The sequence below is a fragment of the Rosa rugosa genome, chromosome 1 (assembly GCF_958449725.1).
Source record: "Rosa rugosa chromosome 1, drRosRugo1.1, whole genome shotgun sequence".
Classification (NCBI taxonomy): Eukaryota; Viridiplantae; Streptophyta; class Magnoliopsida; order Rosales; family Rosaceae; genus Rosa; species Rosa rugosa.
The window spans coordinates 2728362-2742881 of NC_084820.1; the positions used below are offsets into that span (position 1 = coordinate 2728362).

The window sequence follows — 14520 nt, forward strand, 5'->3', positions numbered from 1 at the left end:
GCAATTGGCTCCCACTCACAAGACACCATGACAGTCCAGACTTATTATACACAACTCAAAGGTCTCTGGGATGAATTAGAGACATATCGAGATCTTCCAGCTTGCAGTCAGATGGAAGCACATAATAAACAAAGAGAAGAAGATAGGCTGATGCAATTTCTTATGGGGCTTAATGACACCTATAATGGTGTTCGCAGCAACATCCTCATGATGACACCATTGCCTAATGTTCGTCAAGCTTACTCAATCGTTAGTCAAGATGAGAAACAACGACAGGTGACATCAAGATCAACTGAGAACTTCTCTATAGCTGCTGCAGTTCAGAATCGGGCAAGTAATTTTTCACCAAATTTCCTGAATAATTTCACAAACAAGCATTGTAGTCATTGCGACAAAGATGGCCATACCATTGAAACATGTCGAATTCTGAAATACTATTGCACATTTTGTGACAAGAGAGGTCATACCGATGATAGATGCAGAAATAAAAGAAATTGTGGAAATCAAGGCAGCAGACAAAACAATAGATCACAACAGCAACGTGGAGGCAACCCAAGTGGTTCCTTCCATGCCGCCAATGCAACAGATACAAGCCTTATCCTTCCTCCACAAGAATCTCAGGCATCAACTTCAGCAACTTTACCAAATCCTTTGCATAGGCTTTCACCAGAGCAACTTCTGCAATTGGCTCAGACCATTTCTATGATGACCACACAAAATGCTTCTGGTAATGACGCTTTTGCAAATGCTGCAGGTCTATCTCCTTCTTATAATGTTTCAATTAATTCTGCATTTACTCAACCTTGGATTTTGGATAGCGGAGCTACAGACCACATCACATCTGATCCCACTCTTTTCACTAAAGCAAATCTCACATCACTACCCATTGTTAATTTACCCAATGGATCTGCGGTTCCTATCACTTACACTGGCACCATCCCATTTAATTCTGATATCACCTTAAAAAAGGTCCTATGTGTACCATCCTTTCGTTTAAATCTCATGTCTGTCAGCAAAGTCACTAGTGCTCTAAATTGTTGTGCTATTTTGTTTCCCACCTTCTGTGTCTTACAGGACTTGGCTACGGGGAAGATGATTGGCTCGGGTGAACAACGTGGTGGTCTTTATTACATGACTCCGTTGCTGAAAGGACCTACCACACATCAAGTCTCACATCCCTCCACCTTGTGGCATATGCGACTTGGGCATCCATCTCCTTCTCGTCTTAAATTAGTTTCTCCCTTGCTATCCCCCAGTAATGTGTCTTTTGATAATAATTGTAGTGTTTGTCCCATGGCTAAACAAACAAGACTTCCATTTCCTTTAAGTTCAATATCAACTCATGCTCCTTTTGATTTATTACATTGTGATATATGGGGTCCTCACAAAGTTCCCACACATTCCGGAGCACATTTTTTCCTTACCATTGTGGACGATTTTACTAGATGCACATGGGTTTTTTTGATGCACCATAAGCATAACACTCAATCTCTTTTAAAGTCATTTGTTGCTTTTGTTCGTACTCAATTTCATGCACACATTAAAACTATTAGGGTCGATAATGGGTCTGAATTTCTATCCATGAGAGATTTTTTTCACACAAATGGCATTGAGTATCAACATACTTGTGTTTACACTCCACAACAGAATGGAGTTGTTGAACGCAAACATCGACATATTATCACTGTAGCACGTGCTTTACTTTTCCAATCCAACCTAACCCTTTCCTTTTGGGGGGAGTGTGTTTTGACAGCAGTCTACCTAATTAACCGCCTTCCATCTCCATTGCTGTCCAACAAAACACCTTTTGAAATATTATACAATCGTCCCCCCTGCCTTGATCATTTAAAAGTTTTTGGTTGTCTTGCATATGCAACTGTTGTTCATCCTACTCAAAAATTTGATTCCAGAGCTCACCGTTGTGTCTTTATTGGCTACCCCACTGGTCAAAAAGGCTATAAACTTTATAATTTGGAGACCAAAAAATTCTTTGTCAGCCGTGATGTCAAATTTTCTGAAACCATCTTTCCTTTCTCTCTTCCACACATCTCACATTCACCACACTCGATTCCCATGCTTGACCCAGACTATCACACACCAAACACTACTCCTGCATCATCAGTTCAGCCCACCATTCCAGATACTAACATCTCACCTACCAGCTCACACCCATCAGACCATGCCACTTCACCTGCTCCAGATCTTAGCACCACCACGACCACACCCACTGAGCCTTCTCCAACTGACCAAGACATCATACTTGATGATCTTACACAACTCATACCCTCCCCTCGTCGCTCCACCCGTTCTACGAAACCACCAGCATGGCATAAAGACTACCACATGTCCAACCAAGTCACTCGCTCTACCTCAGGGCCTCGTCCTACACCAGGTACCAAATATCCTCTGTCTCATTTTCTTTCCTATTCTCGGTTTTCTTCTGCACATTGCTCCTTTCTCGCTACCATTACAGGTCACACCGAGCCCACCTCTTATGCTCAAGCTATCCTTGATCCACATTGGCAACAAGCAATGAATGCAGAGTTGGAAGCACTCCAACACAACCATACATGGCGTATGGTTCCTCTCCCTGATGGTCATAAACCGATAGGCTGCAAATGGGTCTACAAAATAAAGTACAAGTCTGATGGCACTATTGAGCGGTACAAGGCTCGTCTTGTTGCAAAAGGCTACACTCAAGTTGAGGGTGTGGATTATCAAGAGACATTCTCCCCAACAGCCAAGCTCACTACTCTGAGATGCCTCCTTACTGTTGCTGCTTCCCGTCATTGGTTTATCCATCAATTGGATGTTCAGAATGCTTTCCTCCATGGCGAATTACATGAAGAAGTATACATGCAGCCTCCTCCTGGACTTCGCCGACAGGGGGAGAATCTTGTATGTCGGCTCTACAAATCTCTTTATGGACTCAAACAAGCATCCCGAAACTGGTTTTCCACCTTTTCAAATACCATCCAGAAAGCTGGCTATCATCAATCAAAGGCAGATTATTCTCTTTTCACAAAGGCACAAGGTACCTCATTTACTGCAGTTCTTATCTATGTTGATGACATACTCCTCTCAGGAAATGATCTTCAAGAAATGGAGCGACTCAAGGCATTTCTTCTTAAACGCTTCTGCATGAAAGACCTTGGAGATTTAAAGTACTTCTTGGGCATTGAATTCTCACGTTCCAAGAAAGGCATTTTTATGTCTCAAAGAAAATACGCACTTGACATCTTGCAAGATTCAGGGCTTCTGGGTGCTCGCCCGCATGCTTTTCCCATGGAACAAAATTTAACTCTCACTCTTACAGATGGAGCATTGTTGAAAGACCCAACTAGATATAGAAGGCTGGTCGGCAAACTAATTTATCTTACTGTCACAAGGCCGGATATAGTTTACCCTGTTCGAACATTGAGTCAATTCATGCATCAGCCTCGACAACCTCATTGGGATGCTGCCATACGAGTCCTCAGATACATTAAAGGTACTTCTGGTCAAGGATTGTTATTTTCTGTCAACAACAACCTTAACCTAAAAGCCTTTTGTGATTCTGATTGGGGAAGATGCCGTGAGACAAGGAGATCAGTTACAGGTTATTGCGTCTTCCTTGGAAATTCTCTCATCTCATGGAAATCTAAGAAACAAACAAATGTCTCTAGATCATCAGCAGAAGCCGAATATAGGGCAATGGCTAATACATGCTTAGAATTGACATGGCTGCGTTATATACTGCATGATCTAAAAGTTTCACAAGTGCATCCTACAACATTGTTTTGTGATAATCAGGCAGCTTTGCATATAGCGGAAAATCCTGTTTTCCATGAACGTACAAAGCACATTGACATTGATTGCCACATAGTCAGAGAAAAACTGCAAGCTGGAATGGTTCGTCCCTCATATGTACCTACACGCTTCCAACTAGCAGATATATTCACAAAAGCTTTGGGGAAAGATCAATTTCTGACACTAAGAGACAAGTTGGGAGTTCACGATCTACACTCTCCAACTTGAGGGGGAGTATTGAGAATTATATTATAATCCCACTAAACATGGAATCCCACTAAACATGGAAACCTGTTTTTGAGGAATGTTTCACGGCTTTATTGTATGAGCATGTGCTCCACTTGTATATATGTTGTATAGATTATTGTTGAATCAATGAATCAAACCATCATTCAGTCATTTCTTAACAGATTACACTGCCGAGGGACGCCTAGCGCTGTCTTGTTCTGAAGAACCAGTGGTAAACCCTTAACAATGACCTAAGTCTCCAAAAGATTTAGAGGGACTTCCGCCACTGGTCCTAACCCATCGTACACTCCCAGCACAAGCATGGTATTCTTATAGAACCATGGGCCTCCATGCAATATTTTGTTCCGATCAACTTCTCGATCGAAATGAAGCACAAACCGATCCCCCACATCTTGGATCGTTAGCCCCGAACGAATCCTCCAGATTAAAGAGATTGTTCCTTTGAACCCAGGAAACAAGGCTTTGGGTCCAAGTAAACGCCCCACCATGTACCAACGATCCACCTTCAGAGCCTCAAGCCCCACGGAACCCAGCGACACCCGTGCAGAGCCATGCGCCAACGCCGTTGAGCCAATACCCGTGCCAGCCATCGGGGCAGAAGGTATTGAAATTTGATCAAGGAAGAAACCTCGAGAAACCCTAGCAGAGAGACGGCTAGGTCAGATTAGTACCCAACAAAAAAGTGTTGCTCTAATTTCAATTGAAACTAAAACGCCTCTATTCCTTTAGTTTGTCTATAGTTTCATGTCTACATTCTTTTGTTTTGAAAATATATTCATTGAAACATTTAACAATTGCAATCGTTTAAAATAACCTCCCTTATTGTTTTGGGAGCAATAGCAAACTAAATATGACTAGTACTAAAAGTTAGAGCATGGTTTGCAAGTACATGTACTACTCTATTGGCTTCACGTTGAACATGAACCACCTTGAACTCCATATGCCTACACGAATTTTGCAAGTACATGTGCTACTCAATTTATTTCGTTCTTTTAAGAAAGCAGAGATAATAAATTGCATATTTCCGAATACATTGTAGACTTTAGGCAAGATAAAAATTAGGTCTAATGGTCATAAACTTGTAATTTAGAAGTAGTGAAGTGGTCGAAGTATTAAATATAAATCAATACACATGTACCAACAAAAAAAAATGACATTAAAATTGTTCTTCCTTCTTAGATTAAGCAAAAATAATGTTACTAGATGATGCCGGTTATATATCGTTACTATTCTATTTTCTTCTCTTAAGTATAGCAGAGATAATGAACTTTACATAGAATATATTGTTGACACAGATAAATTGAGTTTAGTGGTCACAAACTCGTAGTTTTAAAATAGTGAGGTGGTCGAAGGATTAAATATAAATCGACAAAAAATTTAGTAACAATAGAAAAAGACCTTAAAATCTGTCTTTTTTAATTTGAAACAAGCTATCAATTCATCTATAGTTCAATGACCAATTTTATCTTAGTATCCTTCTTCTTGGGTGAGCAACAAGAATAATATATTTTTTTTTTCTTGAGATGAATGATATATTTCTTTGATTCAAAAACAAGAGGAAAAAAAAATTTGTTTCTTTCTACTAATGTAATTAGATGATGCTGCCTATATATCATTACCCATTCTATTTTCTTCTCTTGAATAAAAGTTAGATAATTGACTTTAGGCAAGATTATGAGTGATCATAAACTTGTAATTTAGAAGTAGTGAGGTGGGTCGAAGTATTAACTTTAAATCGACAAACAAACATTAACTAACAATAGGAAAAAAAAAAACCTTAAATTTTTTTCCTTCTTCTTAGGTAGCAACAATGATATATATATATGAGTGGTTCTATTCAGACCTCCATATTTGCTATTTGAACCTTCTTTAATATTTTTGTACATCAAATTTTCAATTTTGCCCCTACTTTGTTTTCACTTCCCACCTCCTCCACGGGCTGCACCTATCTCTACGACCTAACATCTGTGATAACTGATGATGCTATGGCCACCCCAGAATATGACACCTCTCTCTCTCGCCCTCTCTCCCTCCCCCTCTCTCCCTTCCGTGCGATGTCATTACCAAGCTTTTGACATAATTGATGGAGCAAGATAGTGATGACTGGGAAGATGAACTTTGATCAAATTCTCCAGGGGAAACAAAATCAGTTCATCCATCATGAACTAATTTTAAGAAACCAAAAGTCCTAATTATGAATTTGTGGGTAGCAACCTCCACCATAAAGTCAAATTGAAATAATTGCAAAAGCCAAACGAAAGGCCGACTACCTGCAAAAGATTCTGATCAACTTGGCAGCATTTTATGAGTAGCTCTTACATACAAATATGAGGAGAGAAAGAAAGAGAATAAGGATATGCAACAGGGCAATGAAGTAGGGAAATTGAGATTGATTTTTTTTTTCAATTAGGGGTACAATTGACATTAATTTTTTTTTTTTTTTAAAAAGAAAGGTCTATATAGCAAATTTGGATGTCCGACTAGAATCACCCTATATATATTTTAATCTTTGAGGGGAACAATAATGTTAGAGAAGTTTTATATATACACCCCCAATTACTTAATGCACATCCCCTATTTTTTTTTGTCGTCAAACTTCCATCTATATCCTTCCTTATTAGTAAATAAATAAAATAAAAACAAAGAAGAATCCACAAAATAAATAAGAATTAAATGCTTTATATATCAAAAATTTATTAAATATTTTCTTATAGGTTAAAGTTTCTCCTCATCTTCATGGTACAATCGACGTCTCTTCAAGATCATACATGAACGTCAATGGCAGATGAAATAATTGTAGTCCACATGAAAAATTAGCAAGCAACCAAATTGGTTGAAACATATTGAAGAAGGTTATAAAACCACCAAATATATCTTGGATACATGAATACATCATTATCAATCACTTTGTTTCCAGACGTAAAAAATAATATAAATTCAAAACTAGCTAAAATAGAGAGCATTGATGTAGACGTAATTCTAAAGTGGCTAGCTAAAATGACTTTTTAGCTACTTTAGCTAAAATTTAACTAAAAAATGGCTAGCATTGCTAAAGATGCAATTAAGAGGATGTATTTAAAATTTATCATAATGTTTTTTTTTTTTTTTTGCAAGGAAAGAAGCACAGAATCGAGTCAAAAGACTGTTCCACACGGTAGTTAGCCATCCACAAGTACTTCCAAGTACTATTACCATCTCAACCCTCCACTCCCAACGACGTCGTCTAGCACGGACTCTTGGCTCTTGCTATCCTCAATCCTACCAGGAACCAGAAATAGCAATATACACCAGTATAAAGGGCTATTATCCAAGATTGAAAATTTTTTACCCAATTTTTTTTTGATTGAAACAAAACACAGACAAACCCCCGTACTTTCTCTCACCCACCATCATCATCAATATTTCAATTCAATAATTCCAATACAATACTCCATCGCTTTGTCTTGAAGAGTACGTGAACCGCCCTCTTAAGCCAAAGCCCATAAAAATTATTCCCCTGTTTGTATTATATTAATCCCACAACAGTCCGTACACGCCTCACCTTCAAAGTCTCAAAGCTCAGAGTCTTTTTGAAACCCAAAAATGGCTTCTTTAACCCCAATTTCGCAATCCCAGACCCTTTTTAACAAGACCCAGTTCCTCGCTAACCCCAATTTAGGGTCTGATTTTTTGCCCAAGAAATTCTCCGCTTCGTTTCCCAAGATGACTACTAGGTTTCCCACGAAGGCGGCTGCCGCCGGAGTTGTGTCGGCGACGACGGCGGAGATGCCGAAGAAGAGGTACCCCGGAGAGGCAAAAGGGTTTGTGGAGGAGATGAGGTTTGTGGCAATGAAGTTGCATACTAGGGACCAGGCTAAGGAGGGTGAGAAGGAGGTGAAGGAGCCTCAGGAGAGGCCGGTGGCCAAGTGGGACCCGACGCTTGATGGGTACTTGAGGTTTCTTGTGGATAGCAAGTTGGTGTATGACACCCTTGAGGGGATTGTCGACGAGGCTCCCTTCCCTTCTTGTGAGTTTTTAGTGCTTGATTGTGTGGATGGTTTTGGTTTTGTGATTAGCGGTCGATTTTCATGTGAAAAAGTGTTATATCTCATCTTGTTACACAGTGTATTGAATGATTTTTGGGCCACGTAGGTGTGTGATTGTGCATCAATCATTTATACTTCTCTGGTTTTGTTTATGTACTATCTCCACTAGACCTTTGCATTACAGTGAGTGATACTGGAATAGGTGTACCAACGAGTTTGAGTTCAGGAGCTAGCATTTGCTTTCAATAACTTGCAGATGTTGTGAGACAGAATTTTTGTTCCTGTTAATTTCGACTTCTAATTTTCTATATGTTCATATGTATTTCTCGCAAGAACATTATGTTAAGATGCTGCATCGGTCTTACCATCGTACATATAGCACTTGGGTTGTATTGTATAATCAGAGGTTCAATCAGGCTTTCCTTTTAGTCCTTTTATTACTTTGGAAATATAGATGTTGCCTGAAGCATTGGACCTGCGACTCCTTTGTTTCTAATCTGCAATTTGAAAACATGTTCTGTAGTAATCATCACGACATTGTTATCTTGTCAGACTTCTTATATTTTGTGTGTTTGTGCACGTCTTCGAATAGTTCATGTGTTTATGTACTGTTACTTTACCTAGCCCTAACATGTAATGTTGTTATGTGGTCTTTTGGCTATAGATGCTGAGTTTAGAGATACTGGATTGGAAAGGTCCGAAAAGTTGGCAAAAGATTTGGAGTGGTTCAAGGAGCAAGGCCATGCCATACCAGAACCTTCTGCTCCTGGTGTAACCTATGCTGAGTATCTTAAGGAACTGTCGGAGAAGGATCCTCAAGCATTTCTCTGCCACTTCTACAATATATACTTTGCTCATTCAGCTGGTGGACGAATGATTGGGAAAAAGGTATAGAAATAATGCTTCAAAATTGTCTGCACTCGCATATTAATATTCATTGGGGTATATCGTATTCAAGTGTGTGGAGCTGGTTCAGTGTCTGAACTCAGGGACTGAGTGATATTTCTGTTTCTAGATATGTGACTTTACAGAAACAAGTTTTGATTGCCACAGGGTTAGCTTTCGACTTTAACATGATAGCTAACTGTAGATAGAGCAATATATTTATGTGCAATAAAGACATGGATCTCAACCTGCGTCTGATCGTCTTTCAGTTCAAGTTCTTAACTGATGTTCTTTTGTTCTTCCCCTACTTCAGGTGGCTGAAATGATCCTCGACAAGAAAGATTTGGAATTCTATAAATGGGATGGTGAACTTTCCCAATTGTTGCAGAATGTGAGGGAGAAATTGAACAAAGTTGCAGAGGTAAGTTCCTTGCTTTTTGATTGCAAAACATGTCTCGTCTGCATCTCTTTGCTTGATCTGACTATATATTATTTATATGCATAATGCATCAGAGCTGGACGAGGGAGGAGAAGAACCATTGCTTGGAAGAAACAGAGAAATCATTCAAACATTCAGGGGAAATTCTCCGTCTAATATTGTCATGATAGTGCTGCTGCTACTGCTGTTGTGATCTTCTGTTTCTTTTAGCTTGATGTTGTAAACTTCGTCTCTGGAGACATGGGATTACACTCTGCTATAGAAAAACAATTGTTCACTATGTAAATAAGCTTCATCCTATCAAGCCTTTTAAATTTATGAAGTGCCTTCCATTTCTTTATCAGTAGGTTGCCGTATCACTCGAAAAACTCTTAAAACACTGATTATATGAAAGTACTGTGTAATCACCTAGTCATTCATTTGTGAAGCAATGCATAGATAGAAATCGAACAGGGTCATGATTGGAAAGCTTTTGGTATAATTTTTTTTTTTTTTTTTTTTTTTGAGGCCAAAAGAAAAACAGAGAACAAAACTACAACACAAAATTTTTAGGAACGACCCTGCCCAGTTGGTGAGTTGGTCCAACTGGAACGTTGGAGACACGGACAAGGGAAGGCAGAAAAACCAAACAGAGGGATTAGGGGCACTATGAGCCAAGTTAGCAAGTCAATCAGCCACAAAATTAGCCTCCCGATAGATGTGTCTAAACACAACAGATTGGAACTGAGCAGCAAGCTTGTTGATATCTTGAACTAGAGCCTTGATCTGCCATGGAACAGCAGTCCTCAGATTTATACAGTCCAGGAGAAGTTTAGGATCTCCTTCAACAATGGCACTTTGATACTGATGCAATAAAGCCGTATGCAGCCCATCTCTTAAAGCTGTAGCTTCAGCAACAAGAGTATTAGTGCTATCTAAACTACGTCAAGCAGCAAACAACGGGTTTCCCATCAGAATTTCTGAGCAGAAAGCCAATGGTAGCTACACTTTGTCTGACTGAACCATCAAAATTAAGCTTCACTTTGTAAATGGTCAGGGGGCTGCCATTTGATGTGAAAAAACTTAGAAACTTTAGGGCAAGAAAATTTAGGGTTGGCTTTGCAGTAGTTGAACCCCAGATGGAAAGCCCCAAACACTGTTTTGTTAAGGAAAGCGGTCAACTGCTGGAAGATAACTTTATTCCGAGTATGCCAAATAGACCAGGCAACTAAGAAATATGGCTTAAAATATTAACATCTGAGTGGTGCTTACTAACAAGTAACAAGATCTAACCGAGCAAAGAAAGAGTCATTCCAACTATTGGGAATAATAATATTGGCAAGATGCCAAACCTGCCTCGCAAAAGAGCAGTTCAAAAAGAGATAATCAATAAATTCTGTGTCAAAGTTACAGAGAGGACATGAATGAGGGATATTAGGATTAAAAACAGAAAGACGATCTCTAGTCTTTAAACTTCCTCTAATAAGAGTCCAAGCAAAAATTTTTACCTTTGGGGGAATATTTAATGTCCACAGTTTCTTTAATAAAGGGGCTTAGAATGAGCAGGAATATGCTGTGATTGCATCCAGGAATATGCTCTTGGTATAAATATATACATCAGAGTGTTCAATATATACTCATCAAACAAAATAAATTCTAGGAAAAATGACTAAACTATTGCTGTTCCCACTCCTCATTGCCTTCTTGGTGTTCCTAGAGCTACAAGGAGTTGTTCTTATACAGTGATCATAAAAACAAGATGCAACTTCCACCAACGATTATAAGGTTGTCCTTTTGCGGTTAAGCGGTTACAATATAGTGTAATAATCAAGTTTAAGGTGAACAACAACAAAAAACCAGCAAGCTGGTGCAAAAAAAAAAAATAAAAAAAAATAATAATAATAATAATAACATGTGATTCTGACTATAAGTCCACAATTTTAAGTGAGTAATTAATGTTTCTAAGAATATTACCTCCCAATAAACCTCTATTGCCTCCTAATAGACCTCTATTGTCCCCCAATAGAACTTTTGGTCGTTGGAATGAGAACTAATCTCCCTAAAATTAGACAAATAAAACTTTGATTAAAGAAAAAAAACGAGGAGATTACATAAATTCAAAACGTCTATTGCCCCCCAATAGATTTTTTTTTTCCCATTTTTCTTTCCTTCTGGGGCTTCTGCCCCCATTTTTCCAAAAAAAAAAACAAAAACGAAAAGAAAGAAATTGATTTGGGCACTCAGAAAAAGCTCTAGGCACCAAATCATCGTTCTTCTCCGTCACCGGCACACCAAATCATCATTCTCCTTCGCCACCCGCCTCGGTCAAGCACCGAAGGGGCTGGGTCGAGCGCTGAACAACGGAGGTCAATAGGAGAGAGAGAGAGAGAGAGAGAGAGAGAGAGAGAGAGAGAGAGAGAGATGAGTGAGTGAGTGAGTGACAGTGTTTAATTCATTAATTAAGTTAAGGGTAGAATAGTCATTTCTTTTTAAATTGGGTAAGAGAAGAGGTTAGCCAAAATCTAGAATTCTGACAGAAATTACCCTAGAAAATTAATAAACTTTGAGAATTAATTAAATTAGAAGGATAATTAAGACATTTACAAAATATAATTTTATTAAAAAAATAAACAAAAAATCCACAATCCACTTTTCTCTCCTCATTATCTTTTCTCTGCAATAATTAACTCTTTTCTTTTTTATTTTTTTAAAAAAATAATAATAACTTGCACATGCAGAGCATGTGTGAGGAAATGCTAGTTTTGATAATTTTTTCTTTTTCTTAATTTAAACATATTGGACCCAATAACTATTCAAAGATCTTTACATGGTTTGACGGTTGCCTAAACAAATTTCTCGTCCAACCAGCCATCAATCAACTAAAAAAAATTAAAGTCACTAATTTGCTTGCAAGCATTATCAAGCTATAGCTAATTGAATACTAAATTATACAAACGAAAGATTAGATACGTAGGAATTTATTTCCATTAATACAAGCATATCAATCATAAGCTATCACAATCCATCAATTTACACCACCTGTAATTTGTAATTCATGATAGAGAAAAATTTTCAAACAGTACCCAAACTTAGGCCGACTCGTAACTTTAGTACCCGACTATGCAAAACTATCACTTTGGTACACCAAGTTTGAAGCCCGACCCAACATTCATACACGCCGTCCATGACGGTGTTAACTAATTAACAATCCACATGCTAAATTTGGATGGGTATTTGGGTCATTTCGTCACCCAAACCTTATTTTGCAGATCCCTTCTTCTTCTTCCCTTATCTTTTGCAGATCCCTTCTTCTTCTTCCCTTATCTAAATTTCAAGTTTGATGCTTGCTTAGCTTTGTGTGTATTCAATTATGAAGTATGGCTCTGAGCAACGAGAAGAAAGTGAAGTAAAGAACAAAGAAGAACAGAGGAGAGAGAGAGAGAGAGAGAGAGAGAGAGAGAGAGAGAGTGTGTGTCCTTGAAGAGAAGAACAGAAGGGATAAAGAAACAAAAAAAATTGATTTCATAAATTTTTTTTTAATTAAGTAAAAAAAAAAATTGGACCGAATTACCCGTCAAAATATGCCACGTGGCTGGGCTCTTAACACCGTCATGAACGGCGTGTACCGTTCTTGGGTCGGGCTTCAAACTTGGGGTACCAAAGTGATAGTTTTGCATAGTTGGGTACTGAAGTTAGGAGTCGGCCTTAGTTCGGGTACTGTTTGAAAAATTTTCTCTTCATGATATATAGTACCATAAATATAGCCTTCAATCAATATTAATTATCTAGCTAAATATATATATCTTTGATTGATAAATCAATTTGGTGCTTAGCATCGATCAATATGTGTATGTACATTATAGATACATGTAGGTACTTACATCATGTCGTTTGTTCATAATCATCTTGCATGGAATAATGGAATTATTCTGTATGTAGCAAGCATTGATTAGCATACATGATCAATTTCCAGGTAATGATGTAGTAATATCGATTTTATCCAACTAATTACTCATGAATTATGTGCTCATTTTCATCCAATTGTTCCATCATGGCATCATAATCATGACTCAAATATTTTCCTCTAATATTACCATACATGGACGAAGAACCCTGGACCAGCAATGCTATAAATACAGAGTTTTGCGTTCAACATGGAACATAACCAAAGTTCATAGCTAAAGAATAGAGAGGTAGAGTAGTTGTTAGCCATGGCATTCACAACAAACAGTAGGTTTTCCGTGTTCATGCTACTAGTACTACTCGGGCTAGCAGTAGCGGCTCTTGCTCATAATGAAGGTGATGATCATGCAACGCCTCCCATTCTGTCTCCAAATCATCCACTACCGTCATCATCAGAAGGTTCGGGTTCTGCTAAGCCGGGGCCCGGAGGGTTTAGTCGACGTAGGTCTATGTGCCATTGAGCGTGCTACTAGGTGCCTTAATTGGTAAAAAATCCATGATTTCATCACCTGATAAGTTTAGCTTTCGTAAAATTCATTTCGGTAAGGCGATTTCCGTAAGTACATGAATGCTCGAGTGCACCATTAACAAGGCGAATGTGAAGCCAGAACACTATCATTGTACTCTTGGATGTGCTTATAAGTCTGCTGCTAATGCTCATAGAGGGAGCAACTATTTGGGTTCTTGCTACAACAAGTGCGAGAAGAACTATCAAGGTTGAAAGCTTTGGAGATCGAGTAGTCGTAGTTTATTTAATTTCAGATAATAACTAGTTTGTTACAATAAGTAGTAGTGACAAACGTGATTAAACCCCCGACTATATTAGTTTTGTTCATGTTCGTCTTTGTTATGAATTGATCAATAATATTAATCTCATTAGTTTTAATTCTATTCTCCGTTTGTATGTGTATGTGTTATATATGATGTTCTCAGTCCTCCCATCCCTACTTAGCATAAATCTGTAACCAGATCCATACATATCCGGAGCATTTTTACCGCAATATTCATTAACGATACGTGGAAGATGTAAAATTCTCATATCTATCTGTATTGGAATGAAAATGTTATATAATATTAATATTAATTGTGACATTATTGGACATCTAAGCGCCTGTAGCTCAGTGGATAGAGCGTCTGTTTCCTAAGCAGAAAGTCGTAGGTTCGACCTCTACCTGGCGCGTTTGGTTTATT

General features: G+C 38.3%; 1 protein-coding gene and 1 non-coding gene across 2 annotated transcripts; both read left to right on the forward strand.

Moving 5' to 3' along the window:
- Positions 1-7382: 7382 nt before the first annotated feature.
- LOC133710298 (heme oxygenase 1, chloroplastic) lies at positions 7383-9705 on the forward strand. The gene is made up of 4 exons (XM_062136340.1): positions 7383-8044; positions 8728-8951; positions 9262-9369; positions 9462-9705. Exons 1-4 carry the CDS (start codon positions 7621-7623, stop codon positions 9552-9554), a joined length of 849 nt encoding a protein of 282 aa, XP_061992324.1. The 5' UTR covers positions 7383-7620; the 3' UTR covers positions 9555-9705.
- A 4731-nt stretch (positions 9706-14436) lies between these two features.
- Positions 14437-14509, forward strand: TRNAR-CCU (transfer RNA arginine (anticodon CCU)). The gene has a single exon. It is a non-coding gene; the product is annotated as a tRNA-Arg (tRNA).
- The last annotated feature ends 11 nt before the right edge of the window (positions 14510-14520 follow it).